The sequence below is a fragment of the Pholcus phalangioides genome, unplaced genomic scaffold (genome assembly GCF_987345545.1).
Source record: "Pholcus phalangioides strain wild (caught in Gottingen) unplaced genomic scaffold, Ppha-v1.0 ptg000018l_1, whole genome shotgun sequence".
Classification (NCBI taxonomy): domain Eukaryota; kingdom Metazoa; phylum Arthropoda; class Arachnida; order Araneae; family Pholcidae; genus Pholcus; species Pholcus phalangioides.
This window is the reverse complement of record NW_028301611.1, coordinates 3,794,500-3,814,487: the sequence shown is the minus strand read 5'-3', so window position 1 is coordinate 3,814,487 and position 19,988 is coordinate 3,794,500. Positions and strand designations below refer to the sequence as shown.

The 19,988-nt window shown below is 34.3% G+C and overlaps 1 protein-coding gene across 6 annotated transcripts in view; it reads right to left on the bottom strand.

Annotated features, from left to right (window-relative positions):
- Positions 1-828: 828 nt before the first annotated feature.
- Positions 829-19,988, bottom strand: part of LOC149071590 (myelin expression factor 2-like) — a 29,325-nt gene continuing 10,165 nt past the window's right edge. For 2 of the 6 annotated variants that reach the window (XR_016194555.1, XR_016194554.1), the window contains exons 3-14: positions 19,516-19,576; positions 18,859-18,952; positions 18,504-18,764; positions 16,911-17,064; positions 16,147-16,196; positions 14,896-14,938; positions 10,467-10,526; positions 9,722-10,230; positions 7,705-7,756; positions 7,453-7,481; positions 2,297-2,380; positions 829-1,442 (exon numbers count right to left, since the gene is read on the bottom strand). Coding sequence is in view for 2 of the 6 variants with exons in the window: in XM_089247679.1 (XP_089103805.1) it covers positions 1,387-1,442; positions 2,297-2,380; positions 7,705-7,756; positions 9,722-10,230; positions 10,467-10,526; positions 14,896-14,938; positions 16,147-16,196; positions 16,911-17,064; positions 18,504-18,764; positions 18,859-18,952; positions 19,516-19,576 (1,424 nt within the window). In the remaining 4 variants the exon portion in view is untranslated. The remainder of the gene's footprint in view (positions 1,443-2,296; positions 2,381-7,452; positions 7,482-7,704; positions 7,757-9,721; positions 10,231-10,466; positions 10,527-14,895; positions 14,939-16,146; positions 16,197-16,910; positions 17,065-18,503; positions 18,765-18,858; positions 18,953-19,515; positions 19,577-19,988) is intronic. The other 4 variants (XM_089247679.1, XM_089247680.1, XR_016194557.1 and 1 more) reach the window with 2 other exon arrangements.

Genomic DNA, 19,988 nt, shown 5'->3' with positions numbered 1-19,988 from the left:
ATTGATAACAATATTAAAGAGTAGTATTTTCACTAGCAGTGTTTCAAAACACATGAAAAAATGAAACCAACAAAAATGGGTTTCTGAAAATATGAACTTATTTTTATCTCAGATTAACCTGAAAATTTTGAATACACAAAAGCATTTCAAGAAATTAAGTCTTCTTATTTACGAATATGTTTTCCTTTCTTTTTCTCATCTGTGATTTCGCATAGATAGAAGGAAAAAACCTAACTGGATGAATAGCAGTGGTGGTGTCTCAAGAATGCACAAGGCTATAAATAAAAAATAATCACAAGCAGAAAAGGTTTTGAATCCTTTGGTAACTAGGATAAAATGAGGGTTATAGTTAGTAGAACAGATCTTTTTTAGATACTTCAATGGTATCAACTGCAAACAATTCTCATCTATGCAGTTTTCTGAATAAACTTCAAAATGGGTACGTCATCGTACAATAAGATCCAAAATTATTTTTTTAATTTTATATTGATAGCTTCTGTCCAACAGATATTACTAGCTTTTGATTGAGCTGATACTGAACAGAAAATCAAAGTTCAAGTGAAAGCTGGACTCCAAACCTATAATCTCAGATATGAGAGAAAACTTATTCGTGGTTTTTTTAATTAATTGTTTTTTAAAATTTGAAGAAAATGAAATGATTACCTCTCAAATAATCAGAACAGTCTCTCGAACAAAATTTCCAACATTTAGTATTCTAAAAAAATGTCAATCACAGATATAAAGTTGTAATTCAAAAACCACATGAACCCACTGAAACCAAATCATTTTTTTAAAAAACTCATGAATAGCAGCACCAGTGAACAAACAAAACTTTTTAGGATGAAATTTTATTGAATGTAAATGTCATCATTACACACTAAGTAAATAGCACAAGTGAAATGAGGTGGAAACTACAACATGGAATGCACAAGTCACCAATATACAGAGGCTTGAAAAAAAAACACAAATATTATGAAAAAAAAGCAAAATAAGACATGAAAAAAAATCAGGTTGGACAACTAAACACATGCTAAATTTATAAACTGCAGCTAAATCTTTAAGGGGGGAACATCTCAGGGGAAAAAAGTTTTATAATCTCAAATTGAATTCAAATCAAAACACATTCGAAGAAAAAAAAATGGAAGTGAATAGATTCAATGAGGTATCCATAAATGTCAATGAAAGTTTCTCATTTTTAATTTATATTAACCACAATCACAAATACTATGTAGAGAAAGAAGCACTAGCATTCCAGAAGAGAAACCCAAATCTTCAAATGACATCAATAATGAAAGTCAAACTTGTACATCAGAGACCTGGAAAAAATAATCTTGAACGATTGATGACTATCAGAAGTGAATTCGATGAAAAGAAAAAAAAGGAAAATCAATACAAAGAGACATCAAGAATACGGCCATCAATACGGACATTACGCATCAGCTCTGGAAATTGGAGTCAAGGATATTAATTGGAGCATTTAAAGAAAATAAATAATTGAAAACAAGTGCCACACAAAACACAGGATAAATCAAAAATAATAATCCTATTACAAATGGTTATAGTAAACAATGTACAGTATTCTCTCACTAGTCCAACAACTAAGAGACCAGGGTTGCGCTGGATTACTGGAAGATATACTACGCTCGAATGAAGCCCACTTTAAGGTACTGGATTAATGGATGGGTCAGACTATAGTATGGCAAAGTCAAGAAACTAATTGGCTCATAATTGTCAACAATATATCAAATTAAACTTCAATGCATCAGTGTCCCAGCTTGAGAAAGAAGTTGCTGTTCTCAATGAACAGAAATAGACTAGGTATGTGAAGAGAACAAAGCTCTTATATAATATGTGATAAACTCTTAGCGTGATATGGTTTAATTTGATGTTAATTAGTCCAAAAGATAATTATGCTTAATTTTATTTGCTATAACCATTTGTAATAGGATTATTTTTTTTACCCACACAATTCTAGAAAAAATAACTAAACTTTATAACTAAATTAAAATACCATTCAACATAAATTTCAATGATGAGATATTAAAGTCTCAAGCAAAATAAGGTAGTATTCATGAATGAATGCCTCTGAAATATAGCAAAAATAAAAACTAACTTGTATGATTAACTTGTATTGAACCAGATTTCACCAACCACATTTTCTTCAAAACCAGAAGATTAAAAAAAAATTAATTGACGAAACAGTCAATCCTTATTCGTTCATTCCTTGCATGCTAATAAAGTTATGTGTGAATAGTAACAGGACAAAAAGATTAATTATACACAGCAGAAAGGATACCAACAGCACGACATGCATCACGCTCTGAGGCATAACGAACTACAGCCATTCCCCGTCCCTTCATCTCCGTGAACCGTATGTCCCCTGGAAAGACAAGCGGAATGGTTTTGATTTCACAATAATGCCAAAAATTCAATTACAATGCTGAAAAAAAGCTACTGAAAAAAATTTATGCTGTTGATGCCATTGGAGTTAGCTAAAATTTTCTGAAAAACAAAATTAGAACCCTAATAACCGATATCATAAATGTGAAGAGACACAAAATGTGGCACAATTATGAAAATAGTGATTTTTTTGCCCAGTTGTAATCAGTTTTATTGATCATATTGCCAAAAAAAAAACCTAAAGTAAAGGAACTAGAAAATATGAAAAATTTAATCACTAAACCTCTATTACATACAAGGTGTTCATTCTTATCTTTGTCCAATGGGTAATTAATTCACATAACTTCTGAATTTCCACACGCTTCCAATTAGAAAAGATGTTTTCGGCTGAAAGTAAGAACTGCTTACTGTAAGAACTTCTAAAAACCGAAAATATAGTTTGATATAAAAATCCAATCCAATAAAACATACTATAAGATGGGACAAGCTCCAGCTAGTCATATCTGGAGGTCAACTATAGCAGATTTTAACTACCATCAACATGCACCTCGTAAAGTTATCTTAAGAATTTCTAAGGAATTGGGTGTACGCGAGAAAAAAAAAATTACATGTAATTGTCTATCCATAACATTTTGTCTGGGATACGAGCAAACTAATCTTATGAAGTTAAAATTTCCTAAGAAAGAAAAGTGAAAAAACTGTTTGGCCTTTTCTGACAGGTAGACTCAATATTTAAGATAAGGTAGAATGAAAACTTGCTGTTCATGTATGTATACAGGGCATCCATAATTAAAAGACCCTATATTAAAGTAGCCTACAGACGAAACCAGTGATCAGAAAAGTGGAATTTTGTGGACGATTTTATTAAGTGATGGGAATATGTTTCCGGGGAAAAAATTAGTTGCACATGTTGTCAGCAAAGGGAGTTTCACTTTAAATACCTGTAGTAAACATGTAAATTTATATGATGTCAAGCAGCAGCTGTTATAAAACCTAGAAACATTCTCGGATATCTTGTTTCCCAATGTGTTTGCAGCTCACAAGGACAATAAGTTTATGAGATCACGCTTTCTTGGTCAAATCGTTTTACCACAATTCCGTAGTAACTGCTCTACAGAAATGTCGGACAAAGAAGAACATTCGAAAAGGTTCAATGAATGTTAAAAACCTTCAAAGTATAATAACGAAATTTGAAGCCACAGTATCATTGATGTTTGTCCTGGAAGAGGAAGAAAACCTGTTTCCATAGACGCAGTAGAGGAGGTTTCATTTCAGGTGGAAGAGGATAGAGCTTCCACAGCTGTCTTTATGCAAGACAGAGCTCCTCCACATATTGCAGTGTGTGATAAGAATGTCCTTAAAACACATTTTACAGAAGAACGTGTCATCAGCAGCACTTCCCTAATCTATAGCCTCTCCGATCCCCGGACCTGAATCCATGTAATTTTTGGCTTTGGGGGCATTTGAAGCGTCTGGTAAGTCATGACAATCCAAGAACTTTACCTGAACTTGAAGGCAGCATTTCAAGCCACATGCTGAACATTTCCCAGCACACACTTCAGTCAGTTGTACAACATGCCATCTTGTGATTTCACATGAAAATGGCATTATGTGGAACATGTTTTGTTGCAGTAAGAATTGTTAAAATTGTAAACGCTTGCCTAAATGTGTCATTTCTTCATGTTGCCCTCTGGTGGCAACATGTGCAACTATTTTTTCACCTGAAACAAATTTCCGTCACATCATGAAGTCCTCCGCAAAATTTCACAATTTTCTGATGACTGGCTTTGTCTGTAGGCTACATTAAAATAGGTCTTTTAATTATGGATGCACTGTACATATATATGTATGCAAGGAAGAGAACATTCCGTTTCAACTTAGTTGCCAAAGCACTCGTCCGGCATACGGGAACCTGAGTTAAAACGTTTGAACATTCAGTTTCATTCTGAATTAGGTCTCTTCACGTTCTCCTAAAGTCCTTCAGCTTTTCCAAAACTTAGTTTGTCTTTGACTGAAGTATGTTGTAAACTTTTGGAGGTCATACCTACAGAGGGACATGGGCTTGGTTGGAGGGAGGGGGGGGGGGTGCAGCGAAGAGCTACATATACTTTTGTTGGCACACAAGGCCTAAGCCATGAAGAAAAAATTTCTTAAACATGATTACATTGGCGGAATGCAGGTGTCGAAGGGATATGACCAAGTGTTAAAAACGTTCACCATGAGTGTTATAATTAATATACTGTTTATCAACTGCTTCGACAAGGAGGCACACCAGCAATGTTTAGTGAGGGACAATACCAGGTTGGGGTGTTGCATGGAGTTTTTCCCGTTGTCAATAAATGGAACAGCTTACCTCTGGGGAATTCTAAGAATCGACACATTTAAAAAGATTAACAAATTGGGATAAGTTGATAAGCTATCCATATTTAGATAAGACAACCATAATCAATACAGGCATATTTATGGGCAATGTATGAAATATTAATAATTATTTTTGAGATACATGCTTTTATATCAAATTGCTGTATTTCAATTATATTTCAACATAAATATTTTTATATTGCATTTTTTTTTAGCCACCTCACTGAACAATTTGCCTGTTGTGATCTTTGTGTAGGAGGAGTACATCTTTCTCTACAAATACTCAGGATGCTATTCTTGAGCTTAATTACTGTGCTTCATTGAGGTAATGCTAATTTTAAGTTGATTATATCTAGTAATCCTCAGGTGGAATTTTTTTTTTCATATATGAACTACATTCAGTTCATCACAATTTATCAGAGTTTATACTCATTTCCATGGACATTCATTCCCTCACATAATGTAGAAAAACCAATATTTCAGACGAATTACAACCAAACTTCAATATTTTATACACATCTGTATGCTGGAAATAGAGGGCACAACGACAGAAAAGAGAAAGGAGAGCCATTCAAAGCATGTCTTTCTATACAGCTTGCTTGTTTTATTTTGTGAATATCTAATTTACATATATTGAAATAAGATAGTGTCTTATACCTATGTGTAGTGTAACAAAAGTACTACAAATTAATAGAGTTATCCCAATATTGACGAAAATGGACAGGGTGCCTTTTACTTCTGACACGCACATATAATACAGTATGACGCAACTCTATAGTCATACATCTTAATCACACACAGGCCACTATTTATCCCGATGCTGTACATAGGCAGAATATAAAACACATTAAAAAGGTAACAATCCGTTAATATATAATTAACTAGAAGTACAACTGCATGTTTATGTATCAGCAGTACAAATGAAACACTAAACGTATATAAACAAAGTGTGCACAAGAAAAAGCGTGATGAAAGTGCACTACAAAACATTGTGACAAGGGTGTGCCATCTATACGGACTAGGACACACTATAACAATATTTTTAAATTGGTTGATGAGGAAAAAAGTATTTTTTAATTGGTTGATGAGAAAAAAAGATGTTCTATACAGAATGTCTAACACTTTACAACCGCTCAATCATCTGCGATATTTTTAATAAAACAAGCGTGATGTGATTTTAAAAAAAATGATACACAGCAATTCACAGAGATTATTGCTGAGTAATTTTTTCTTAACTAAACAGATGAAACTGAAAATCAGACGGATTTTTTTGCAGCCAAAGGATAATTATGTTATTACCATGCAAGTTCCAAACGATAAAAAAAAAAATCTTCAAATGTTTAATTTCTAAACAGATTTGTACATGCCCCAGCAAATCAGGTTTTCATATACTGTGTGGAACTTATAATCTGATATTAGAATTTCTACATATCTTATAAATATAATCCCTACTATTGATGCAATATAATCCCTACTATTGATGCATTATAATCAATAGTAGGGATCATTTAATCATACTATACAGTTGATCATAAAATGTTCAAAATGATTAAAAAAAAACCTCATTAAAATCTTTTCAAATAAAAATTATTCTTCCTCCTAATTCTAAGCTTTGATGTTCCAATTGAGAGTTACTTCATTCACAAAAACAAGAATGAAGAAAGGATGTTAGATTAGTATTCAAGTTATCAACAACACAAATGTAGCATTGGAAGAGAATAATAAAAGATATTGGCATAGTCAATAAAGGAAAGTGTAGGAAGAATGAAGAATCAACTGTGGATAGGTTCATAAAATTTAATGACGTTTGTTAAATGAAAGTATTCTAAAATGTTGAATTGAAAATAGGCCATTCAATAGAAAGAGGAATAAGCCATAGAAATTGGCCAGGGCTATGAAACCAAGAAATGTTGAGAACATTTTTGTAACTTCCGTACTACCATACACATAGAAGCAATTGTTCCGACTTTCGAAAATACTGTCATTGATCCCACTGAAACTCATTGAGAAAATTAAATCGAACACATTCCGAAGTACTGTGATTAATCAAACAATAAATGTTGAAACTCAGTACACTGAACACATATAATGCACTATAGTTAGAGTTTCACATGGCATTTTCCAATCAAAAATTGGATAACTTGTAACATTAAACACACTTTGAGGAACCAGAACAGGGATTCTCAACAAACACGAGTTTGGTAATCTTGAATTTTACCAAACTAAATTGCACATCACTGAAAAACAGTTACAATATTAAGAATGGATGTGTCTTAAAAACCAGCATCTGTAACCATGGGGGGGGGGGGGGGGGGAAAAGTATTAATGATTCTTGATGTATTCCCCCCCCCCATATTAAAAAAAATACAAAATGCAATAAAGATTTGGGACTTCAATGACTTGTTAGATAACTTAAATATCCTGACCAAAACGAAGTGTTAGAATAAAGCTCTTAAACTGTGACAGTGATACAAATGGAAACAAGATAATTGATTCCAAGTTTTAAAATGCCAAGATATTTCACAACTTTCAGATAAACTCTTGATTTTTGGTCTTTAGTAATTGTTTTGAGAATGAGAAAATTTAAATTAAACAGTAGACAAGTGAACTAGACCAACAAATTTGATTGTAATGCAAATTATCAGAATAGAAAAATTCGAAAAAAAATTGATGTAAGAGGATAATACATGCCTGAAAAGAGGTTGAGAATCCCTGATCTCCTAACAAAGGGAGTTTGAGAAAAAAAAATCATCATTACTAAAGAGTTTGAGAAAATTATACGAATAAATTTCATTAGATTGTATAGAACTGGCCTATGTTTGCGGCATAAAATTTCCACCGAATTGGAAAATGTAATATTTTGGTCGACATAATGATGCAAATACAAACTAAAGCTAAGAAAATGCACTGAGGATAACAAAAATGACATATCAAAAATATTACCTATCCCACGAAAACGATCATTTATATCTTGCCAAGTGCAAGACGGAGGAAGCTAGAACAAAACATAACAAAATTAATCTCCAATTTCCAGACAGGAAAGATTTAAAAAAATAAGAGAGAGATAAATATTGCAGCAAAAGAGATAAGATCTTGAAATAAAAAAAAGTCAAAATTCAAGTCATTGAAAAAAATTGGCACGATTTAAAAAGATTGTAGGTTGATGCTAATAACTTCTTGTGGTTGTAGTCGATAGTAACAATAGTTGAAGGTGTCAAGAAACTTGAACATTTTGAAAACTAATCACAGGAGACATTAATATATCTAAATTAGTTTTGAACACTCAGAATTTTATTTCCTTCAGAAAAAGTTTTTAAAACTCATGAGTACAGGAATTGAAATATTTAAATATTGTTGATCCACTAAGATAAAGACACACAGATGTAATCTCACTGAAGTTTCGCTCATTTTCTATAAAATAGTTAACAAACCGAAAAATATGACTCAACGAACAATAATGCAAAAGCTTGTCCCGTAAATAATCCACATGGAAAATCCAAAACTACTTAAGTTAATATAGCATTTGGCTGAGAAACTTTCATTTGTCATCAGGATACCCATAACAAATTTTAAACCTCTTGTAAAGAAAACTGCTAATAAACTCACTGGACTAAAAAAAAAAAGTGATGGCGCACAGTCAATGACCAAATACTGAAAATATGCTCAGCATCATTCAGATATTACGTGAAGAAACCAGTAGAAATGCAGGCCGAATCTCATATTTGAAGAAATTTGTATTCATTTGAATCAATATCATTTTAAGAGGTGTAAGATTTAGGTTTCATCAATAATAAAAAAAGAACCCTTAAGAAAGGAGCAGCAATTTTTATTTGCATAATTCTTGGCATGAAGATTATGATGAACATTTTAATGAATAAATGAAAGACTTGCCAATGCAACCGGATTGTTCAGAACTAAAATGGAATTTGTTATTGATTATATATTGCATATTTTTTGAAAAATAAACCTTATATATAACTATCAAAAATTAGCTGAGCACAAGTGTATGAACTCAGTTCAAAATCAACTGCACAACATGATACATTGTCAGTCATTTAGTCACCTGGATTCAGTGATGAAAAATACAGTCGGCCCTTGGTATTTGCGGATTTCATATTTGTAGTCTTTTTCCCAGTTTTGTAAACCACTATTGAGATACTAATACTCATATCAAAAAATATAAATTGTACATATTAAGTAAACATTTAACCCCCCCCCCCCCGAAGATTTTTCTGATGCTTCTGAAAATATTTACACAGAACTATTATTTAAATGTTTCTAAAAGAGAATTCGAACTAATGACTAAGATTTGCTTCATTGCTGCTGTTTCCCCGTCATTACGGCATCAATGAGTCTACAGTCGAATATATCAAGAAATAAGGATGTAAAAATTTGATCAGCCATTGATGCAGCTACACCTGCTACAATATTCCCTGCATCCACGTGTCTCATGTAGAAAGTGCTGTTTTTCTGTAGGTGCAATATTAAAAACTAAGTTATGTATTGCATATGTCACAAACTATAGCCATGATTGCTTAATTTGCAAATCCTGAGAATTAGAAGTTCATTATGAGCACCATAGCAAAGGCTTTGCAAGTTTAAATAAGCAATGGATCCTTTCCATGAAATGGACCCCATTTGTGGTATGTTTTTCACAAGTAGAAAAATTGGTAAAGGAAGCCTTGTTACTACACTCTGTACAAATTAACTAGAATATAGAAGAAACAACCGACATTGTTATTCTTTCCAGAAAGTATCACCTTGAAAATCACTGAACACACCTCCCTCCATACTTCTTCCACAAAAACCCTGCAGCCCAGAGAATACAGAGGGATGACTGTAATGTTATCGAATTCTAACATAGTGACAACATATATTTCGTATTTATAAAATCCAAAGAATTACGATTTTAAATACAACAATGCTATATGCACTTGATTGAAAACTAAAGAATACATACATTTCTGATGGCAATGGTATCCGATGATCGTACACCACGTCCATAATCATCTCCACGGTCGAAGTTTCTGTCATAGTCACCATAGCCACCCAGAGTGCTGCTGTTAACAGAGCTAGCTCCAACAGATAGACCAGATCCGATGCCAGTGAGAGATGATCCTAATCCACTACCGATTCCAGAGTTTCCCAAACCAGCAGACCCACCATATCCGCCAAGAAGATTTGGATTGACTCCTGCGCCTGCATTTCCAAGACCAAGACCCTGGTTGCCGACTCCGAGGCCCATGCCGCTGCCGATACCTCCAGCAATATTTCTATCTGCAGATCCGCCAATTCCTAGACCCATTCCGATACCACCGAGCCCAGCAATGCCTGCAGCTCCCGGGGATACAGCTCCAATTGCATTGTTTGGGACTAAGCCCATGTTGGCAGAAGCAGCTCCAACCCCTGAGAGTCCACCTAACTGGCCGCCCAAGCCAGTCGCACCAATACCGCCAACGGATGCAGCAGCTGCAAAAATATATATACAAGAATGTTACTAGAAGTGAAGTCTACACACACACAAATAATAATAAATGAAATTTTTTAAACAAAAATTCTGTGAAAAAAGTTCATTCAGCAATTACTGGTTATGCACTGCAAAACAAATAACATGAGATGTTAGGTAATTTATACTGGTTCTTAAAAGAATGTCATCCGTATTTTTCAAATGATGAAAGTAAAAACTATAAAATTATATAACCTACCAGATAGATGCAATGGACATCCATTTGCTCCTAAACCTTTACCAACACTCTGTAGACCCTCTATGATAATGAAAAGAAAACAAGATTATACAACTGAATTCTATTAAATGTCCACATACAGTATCAGGTATAAATACCGAAGTTCTTTAATTTGCTCAGATATTTTTCCTCAAAGTAGGCTCAAAGTTTTGACTATTTTCATCTTCCCCACCCTTCAGTGGAACTTGAGGAGAGAGCTCTCATCTTCCCCGACATTCACAAAAGCCTCCAAAACATACTCCCTATCTGGGCCACCTTAGTATTAAACTGTTAGCACAGATATAATATCTTGCATTCATCTCTGCAGAAGCTTGACAAATCCCAGGTCACAATGGCAACTAGAAAATTAGTATTAGTGCCTAAAATCATCAAAGCAGAATGTTCTGAGTTCTGCAACGAGCTTTTAAGTGAATAAAAATGTTCAGCGGTAATTCATTTATAGTTGGCTGGATTGTCCAGGCACGTTCGACCTTCTGGAAAGCTCTGATGTCTGTATTGGATGGGGGAGCCGGGACAAGTCTGGTAATAAAAGTGGAAGTAAAAAGGGTAATTCATTTATAGCGTTTCCATGCAAAAAAAAACTTTTCTTAAAATTTTTACTGAGATTGTTCTGTGGCAGGATCAGCAAGTTTTATTAGTGGAAAAGACCATGAAAAAAACTGCCCAGCAAAAATTAGTTTTTGCAATATTTATGCCAGCTGCAAAAATTCGAATACGTCAAAATTGGAACGGTTACCTTCATGAAGCCAGTTTTGAAAATTTTAACACACAAAGGTAAAATATTTTAAACTATTTTTTTTACCTTTGAAATCGGCTGTTTGCCTTCCCGTTAACAAAAGGGTTGGAAGAGGGTTGGAATGGAGGAAGAGACATTTTTGTCAAGCAAATGACTTGTAAAGAAGTTCTTAAAGCATGTGTCTTTTCTTAATAAAATCGAGAGTCGAATTGTATCACAGAAGTGCAGAAAATTCCTTCTCATTTCATTAGTTTAAAGTCAGTGAAATTAGTGCCACAAAATTGCATTCCAAAGTAATAGATAGTCAATGATGGTGATCTATTAAGATATTACATAAGCCCACAGTATTAGTTTTCAACCTTTATTTTTGTCAAATTTTCTTTTTTGGTGTTGGGATCACTTAAAGTAAAAGCAAACATAAGAATAGCTTGCTATTTCAACATTAGATGACATAAAGACTATTTACAAGGATTATAAAAAGAGATGGCAAAATGTGGGAAATTTGGCCATATACAAGTTAACAATTACAGCCAGCATGAAAGCACATAAAAGAGTAACACAGTTATAAACCCTGTATTAATGTTTTTTGTATTATTATACATCTTTTACCTATTGCTCTAGTATATAATAAGAACCAAAATCTGAATTTGCTACTCACATAAGAATTGTGCAACAACCTTTGAATATGTTTATGCACCAAAAAACCAACTGAGAATGAAAAGCAAAAGGTTTTTTCTTATTCACGTTGCATTTTTCCATTGTTGTCGTCAAGAGAGCTTGTTAAAAACTATGCTCAAACAGTTTTGCTCGAAATACACACCACTTGCACAGAAAGCTCTAACAATATTATTGAGGTCAATAATTTTAATAGAAACATGGAAGAGAAAATAAATAGGGGAAAACTGTATCCATCAAAATTATAGTTCTAATGATTTGATAATTATATGACATCCATAATGTAATGCTGTTTGCAAGTTTTCTTTTCATATTTGCAGTTTTTTTCATTTCTACCAATTTTTGCTTGGTACTTACCTGTTCTGCAGTAGCACTGCTTATTCTGCCAAGTACATTACAAATTTCAACATATTCTGCTTTGGGGCCAAAACTTTTCTATACAAGATTGCTAAATCAGACAAATTTTCTGATTCTATTACAGTAAGCCTTTTACCATAAGAAGGGGTTACTAAGTCTAAGAAAAATCACAATAAAAATATTTGAAACTTTCTATAGAAGAAAAAATTATGCTTGGCTCATAGAGAATTTTGCTGGCTGCGAAATATTTTCTTTTCAACATCAAGTCCCGGCCTTCACATACAATTAATTTTCAGCAAAACTTCGATTATCCAATCTTAATTCAGAACTTCACCGGTAAAACAGGAATTTCGAAATAAGCAAATACCTGTCTAGGTCAATTACTAACTTAAACTAATTAACAGAAGAATACATTCAATAGAAATTGGGAAATTTTGTTACTGTTTGTGTTGTAGATTAATGTGCATGTTTATTTATCATTTCCGATGAGTCTCGATATTGTTACTGCTTTAATCAAGCGCAATTTATACAAAACATCACTCAAAAGGTATCATTGCTAATTATTTTTGCCCTTTTTGAATTTATAAACATTTTCTTCTGTAAGAGAATTTTAGACTCGTTAGGGAAGGGGGAACAGGACTTCTGTGGTTGGAATGCATTTTGGGACCTTGTTCTCACTTCTACTGTACCTTGGTGAAGATTCTGACACAGAACAGCCTGCATCAAACTGGCAACATCTCTGAACATCAGCGTTTAAGCTACGGTGGCATTTTTCGCAAAATGAGAAAGAAAATCTTAGAATGCAAAAGTAGTAGTAGCCACTTTCACAAAAATGCATACAGGAGGTACGAAACGAGAAGACATCCAACCATAAATCATTAGCATTGTAGAATTTTGCTAAAGCTTTTTCCCTGATTTTTGCTTTTTTGCTAAAGGAATTTTTTATCTAGCCTAAACCCTGTTGAACATCCTTCAATAAAGTGGGCAAGTACACTCATGTCCATAAATTAAGGATAATTCAGAATCGCGCGGAAATCAAAATCTAAAGTAAAAATTTCACCTGTAGAATTATCACACATATTTGAAAGAATGATATGCTAATTTCAGGAAGCCACCAGATGATGCCGATAGTAAGTCACAATGACGAGAGTGTAAGGGTGGGGGGTATATAAGGAATGGTGGCAAAGAAGTGAAATTGTTCACAAGAGTTCTGTAAGGCGCTCAGTGCCATAAGCGAATAGTTATGACACAGAGGACGCATGTGGATGATTTTTTACGTGGTAGAATTATCGGCCGCCTGGAATGTGGGCGTACTCAGATGGAAGCATCCGAGGAACTTGGAATTGCCCAAAGTGTCATCTCTAGGCTTTGGCAACGATTCCAAGATAACGGAATTGTCAGTAGATGTTACAGTACAGGTCGCCCCGAGTTACAACGCCGAATGAAGACCGGTATTTGGCAGTAACTGCCAAAAGAAGCAGACGGAGCACAGCATTCGACCTGTCTCGTCAGCTATCTGCAGCCACGGGCACCACAGTTTCAAGGCAAACCGTGTACAGACGTTTGGGAGATATTGGTCTATATGCTCGCAGGCCCTGTCAGATGTGTTGCGCTCACGGCAACTCACTGTCGGCAGCGATTATCCTGGAGTAGAGAACATGCAATGTGGACATCGTCACAGTGGGCTTGTGTGATGTTTTCCGACGAGTCCAGGTTCAACTTGCAGTCTGATTCACGTCGGACTTTCATATGGAGAACTCCAGGTACCCGTTACCACCAAGACAACATCATTGAACGACACCGTTACGGTGGTGCAGCATTGCTCGTTTGGAGTGGAATTATACTGGGTTCCAGAACAGATCTGCATGTTCAAACCGGAACCATGAAAGCCCAAATTTATCGGGACATCATTCTGGAACAACATATACGTTTGTTTAAAGGTGCCATGGGCGCAGAATTTGTGTTTATGGATGACAACGCCCGTCCTCACCGAGCAAACATCGTAAACGAATGCCTTGAATCTGAGGATATAACTCGTATGGAATGGCCAGCATTCTCACTTGACTTGAATCTGATAGAGCATGTGTGGGACATGCTTGGCCGACGAGTTGCAGCCCGTCAACCACCTCCTACATGTGTACCGGAACTTCGGAGAGCATTGCGTGCTGAGTGGAGTGATCTTCCAAAAGATCAGATCGATAATTTGATATTCAGCATGCCTAGGCGTTGTACGGACTGTATTTCATCGCATGGGAGACATACAATGTATTCACCATCATACCAACCATATAATAGTGAGTTTTTGTAATGGAGATATTTTTTACAATTGCTCCAGGGAGCAAAAATCATAGTTTTTATGAATGGTAATGGTATCATACATACACCATCGTTTTCGCTCTTTACCTTTTGTTTAATAAATGGGCTTTATGAATAAGTAACGTTTGTTTTGTTTCTGAACCTTTATTTGCCAGAGCTGGCATTATCCTTAATTTATGGACATGAGTGTATATCTTATTTTGACCTCAACTACTTTATCCAGAGATAACGATCATTCTGTAACCTACTAAACATCTGTGAAATCAAAAGAAAGAAAAAAAGCAAATTGCACCAACACAAACATACCAGGCAATCGTTTATCTTCTAGATCATCTTTGTGCTTCTTGTCCTGTGAAATAAAACAAGACATCACAAATCAAAACCCATTAAACAGATTTCAAATTTGTTAATTCAAGTTTTGTAATTTTATGACATTAAGTATCAAACATATAATTTATTGCAGAGATAATTTTTTGGTAATATAACGAAACCAATAACTAGGGTTCAGCAAAGCATGACAGTCTTCAGTTCGAAAATTCAGCTCTCGTTTGACAAATGAATGACTGTGAATACCTTATCAGCTACACAATGGTAAAGCATTTTCACATGAGTAATAATATACTGGGATGTAAAACAAATTATATATATAAACAGATTTACTTTTTTATTTATTTTTCCTTTCAGAAAAAATGTTTAGAACCCCTTCAAAAAAATATTTTACGTACATTAAACTTTGTGTAGAACTATCTACATGAAAGCATCTGATTGGCCTTGTGAGCAGAAAATTTTTTCTGGTATATACATTTAAAAAGTCTGTCCAAGCTTTAAAAATTTCTTGTTTACAGTCAATCACTATGAAAGTAGATGGTTTTACACAACTGCTTCTTATAACTTCCATACATCCCTCTGGAATCTAGACAGGATGTTTGTGCAGAACACAACATAAATCTATACTCAGTGATACTTTTTTGATACACAAACTAACCTGAAATTCATAAGCACAAAATACGACCTACACATCAGTAAAGCAAAGCAAATATGCACACTCAAATATCGCTTTCTGCCCATGCGATGGACTGAGCATTTTTCCATCTACTCCTGGTGACTAAAGTCATTGTTTCCCCCTTTATGCTGTATCTATCTTCCTTTATTACAAGGGACTGAAAGCATTTTTGCCACTAATGTTTTACATGGTTGAAAGAATACTGAGCTATGCAAAACTGCAAAAACGTTTCAATTTTTTTTTGGACTAAAACCATTCCCCCACCCTTCAATTATTTTCCTTAGCTGAGATCACTGCACAGTATATTAACTGTATATGTCAATATATGTAAGATTACCCATTGTGTACCTAAAGTAAAATTTGTTTCTGAGGAATGTGTGTTATTGTTCAAGTACTGCCAAACTGGCAACAGGAACAAACAGCAAGTACTGCATATATACTCAAACATATTCCAAATAACTTCATTGCTAACTCTGAAAAAGAAATTAATTAATAGGTATGAATAAAGGATGTTCAACTTTTGCATTTCACAGATTTGGAAATTGAAAACTTACCATTCTTACACTCATTGTGCGGTTATAAAACTTCTGTCCATTGAACATGGCTAAGAAAATCAGTATAGGAAAAGTAGATCAAGTTTTTAATGACACAGTAGCTTATTACACACAACTTCATTGGTTAATCACACGAAGAAATTATAGAATGCCTAGAAAACAAACTCTAATGAATCCCAACTTACCCACCTGCAGTCAAATCTTGACTAGTAAAACATGCAGAGGCTGGCAAAAAAAAGCCCAGCATATCATTAGTTCAACTAGCTTATAATGTTGAAGATTCTGGGGCCACAAAAAACTTAAAATTCAAACAAACATTAGAATCACAGACATTCAACTTATTCCAAATTAACGGTATTTAATGATTAAGACACTTATTAAGTTTTCAAAAGACATTAAAAAACTTCTGGGTGTCACTGTTCAATATGTAAAAAAAAAAATTCTATGTACTTTTCTAAAAGTTGAATAAACCTTAAAAAACCTAAAACTTATTTTGCTTATTTGCACTCCCCCACCTCTGAATTTTCTACATGTCCTGTACCCCAGCACATCTATAATGAAAGATTTCTGCATGGTGTGCAAGCAGATAATTCCACCCTAGGTGTCAAGGAATAACCATCATTCACTAGTTAAATTACTGGGCATACAGAATGAGTTTAACCCATTTGCATCTGCATCATTTCCTTAAATAATCTCAAAGTGAAAAGATTGAATTTTAAAATACCTAATATACATTTCATGATATTTGCATACATAAAGGATACAAATAGCTTGAACAGCTTCAACAGGGTGTCCCATTTCGATTGTGCCATGACCTTTGCTGTTGCCTTCCTCGTCGCGTTTCAATTCTATTTTCATCACTTTCCCAGCAAGCTTGAAAACCTCTTCCAGCTTTTGGGGAGTGACTTTGTAATCAAGCTAAATGATAAAAGCAAAGAAAATTTAATGATCCAGTCACAAAAAAATTGATTAAAACTGGAAGAGAAGATCATTCTCTGCTATAAAATATCTATAATTATCTGAATTTTGGAAAGAAAACAGCAGTTTAGCATTTCATGTTAATAAAAAAGGAATTTTTTTGTTAACACTGATTATGCCCAGACGTGTCAACTTTTGGAATCCAGAAATCCGGAGATTCTCCCGAAAGGGGTACCCCCCCCCCCCCCGGGCACTCAGACTTGATAAAAAAAATTCACACATTTTTTTAAAAATCAATTTAAAAAAAAGTACTATTCTTCCCCCCCCCCCAGCAGAATATAATTCCATGTCAGTCTTTCCATGCAGAATTGAGAAATCACATCTACATATACTGTTTATAAAACATAAGTTTCCTTTCGTGGATGCTATGAGTGATTGATAATCTTGTGTGGGTATATGAACTTGTTAAAAACTTTATATAGCTTAAAGTTTTACATTTTCTTTCTGAAGATATATTTAATCTGAGAAAACAATTCAAAAAACTTCAATATGCAAAGCTGCTGACGAAAAAACTTGTGTTTACACCACTACTGTTAATGGAATACAATAACGATTATACAGGAATTTCAGCAACCAAGGTCATGCCCTGATAAATGCTACATAAACAGAGTCACATCTTTGCCAGCTTCTTAAATGCGGCCACCAAAACTTTTTTTTACGGCTGCTCGATGGAAATAACCATAGGTGTCCTATGTGGGCGTTTTTCCTAACACCGACGGCAGTTATTGAAGTCACGACAACGTGAAAGCTCGCGTAAAATATAATTTTCTGCCAAAATCCAGAGAAATTTTAACAAATCTGGAGAGCGGGAAGAAGGATGAAAAATATGGAGACTCCCGCCTTAATCCGGAGAGTTGGCAAGTTTATGCCCCTGCATGCACTGAAATACAGAAGACAATTGAATGTAATTGGGTATCATCAAAGTCACAAAACCTAGAATAGACCTATGTACCCAACTGCTTTGTTATGTAAACTGTTGTGTCACCTACACACAAAATGTGCACCATAATTTTGAATATTAGTTACTGCCCAAGACCATGAGGTAATAAATACAGAATTACTTTATCAACAGGCGGAAGTTTTAATCACTATTCTACTTGTTGAATCCTCAAACTAAACAAATGAAAAGTTAATAAACCACCAAATAGTCCACATACATCATCCCAAATAAATTTAAAAACCATATAATTTCTGCTTTCGCAGAAGAAGTACCAAAATCATAATTATCAAGTGTTTTAATTAAATGAAGTTAATTTATATTAAGTTAAAAGTTAATTGGAAATTTACATTAATTAACAAGGAAAAACATGCTAAATTCATATCTATTTTTTTTAACAATTTTCTCGGACTTAAAAATATCTTTATTTTATATGACTTACATTGGCAACAAAAATCCTATTTGTCAATGGACCAGCAATACCCAAGGAATCCAAGAACTGTGGACTCAATCCATACGTATCGTACTGTGGTGGCGCATTTCTTGTGTGACCCAGCAGCCCACCGCCGCCGCCGCCACCACCTCTGTTGTTGTAATTATCATTTCTATCTCGATCCATAACATTACCACTGCCACCGCTACTGCCACCACCTCGAGATCTTCCAACAGGTTTTCCAGTCTTATCTCTTTCAACATCAAAATCCTAAATTGCATAGTCAAAAGTAATTGTATATATGGATTTCATTCAGAAAGAGGGGAAAAAAAAAATTGAAAATTCAACACAAAAAATAGCCTACCTCCTTGACAACAAGCTGACGGCCACGAAACTCAAACCTGTGTAGAACCTCCACTGCTTTCTGAACTGATGAAGCTTCCTTGAGTTCAACGATACTGAAGGAAAGAAAATTACACTCATCACATGATGAAGACATAAATACCAGTTGGTAAGGTTGATATAAATTGAGTTAGCTAAACAATCTTAGTCCACACAATTTGGCAAAAATATATAACTGATTCTACAACCACTATCTTATATATGATCAAACAACGTGACTAGGACCATGGGCGAAGATATGCCCCCCCCCCCAGCATCAAAGGTGAAGTTGACTGATCTGATATATATATATGCATATATGAATTGACATCATCATGCCCCCCCCCCTCAGATTTCCAAGTCTATCGCCTATGACGACTAGGACTGAAGAAAATACACATAGCACATTTTGCATGCAAATGACAGAATAAAATTGAATGTCTATAGAAGAGAGAGTGCTGAATTCAAAGATTTAGGACAGATTAGTTATTCAGCTACCTAATTTTTATACACTAATACAATTTTTTATTTTTCAAAACATGAGACGGGAAAGGCATTTCAAGTTTTTTGAGCACAGAATAACACTGTTGAGAGCAGGGTTTATTGTTAAGCAATAATAAATACTGAATATATAACTTACCCACATCCCCTAAATTTTCCACCTTCATCTTCAAATAATTCTACATAAGATACATCACCAACTTGAAAGGAAAAAATAGTACATAAAAAACATTGAAACAAACATACAATCATTATAGGCATACTTACAGGATTTCAATTTTAAGAAAAATCACCTTATTCTGATTTTCGTAAAATTAATGCTGAATAATCAACTGATCTTCAATCACTTAGCTAGTTATGGTGCAGCAACACCCACATAGAGCCATAAAGAACTGGAGATGCGAGGTGAGAATATTCTCTTGGATGTAAAAAATGGAGAATCAGCGAGAATATCCATTTTTCTTTTAAATATGTTTTTTACTAATTTTGTTTATATTATGAATGAAAACTTACTTTCAGTTCGAGAATACTCTCAGAATATTCTCTCAGTGATTATGAGAGATTTTTAAAGTTAGGTTATGAAAATTTTAGAAACGTTGAGATTAAAACCTT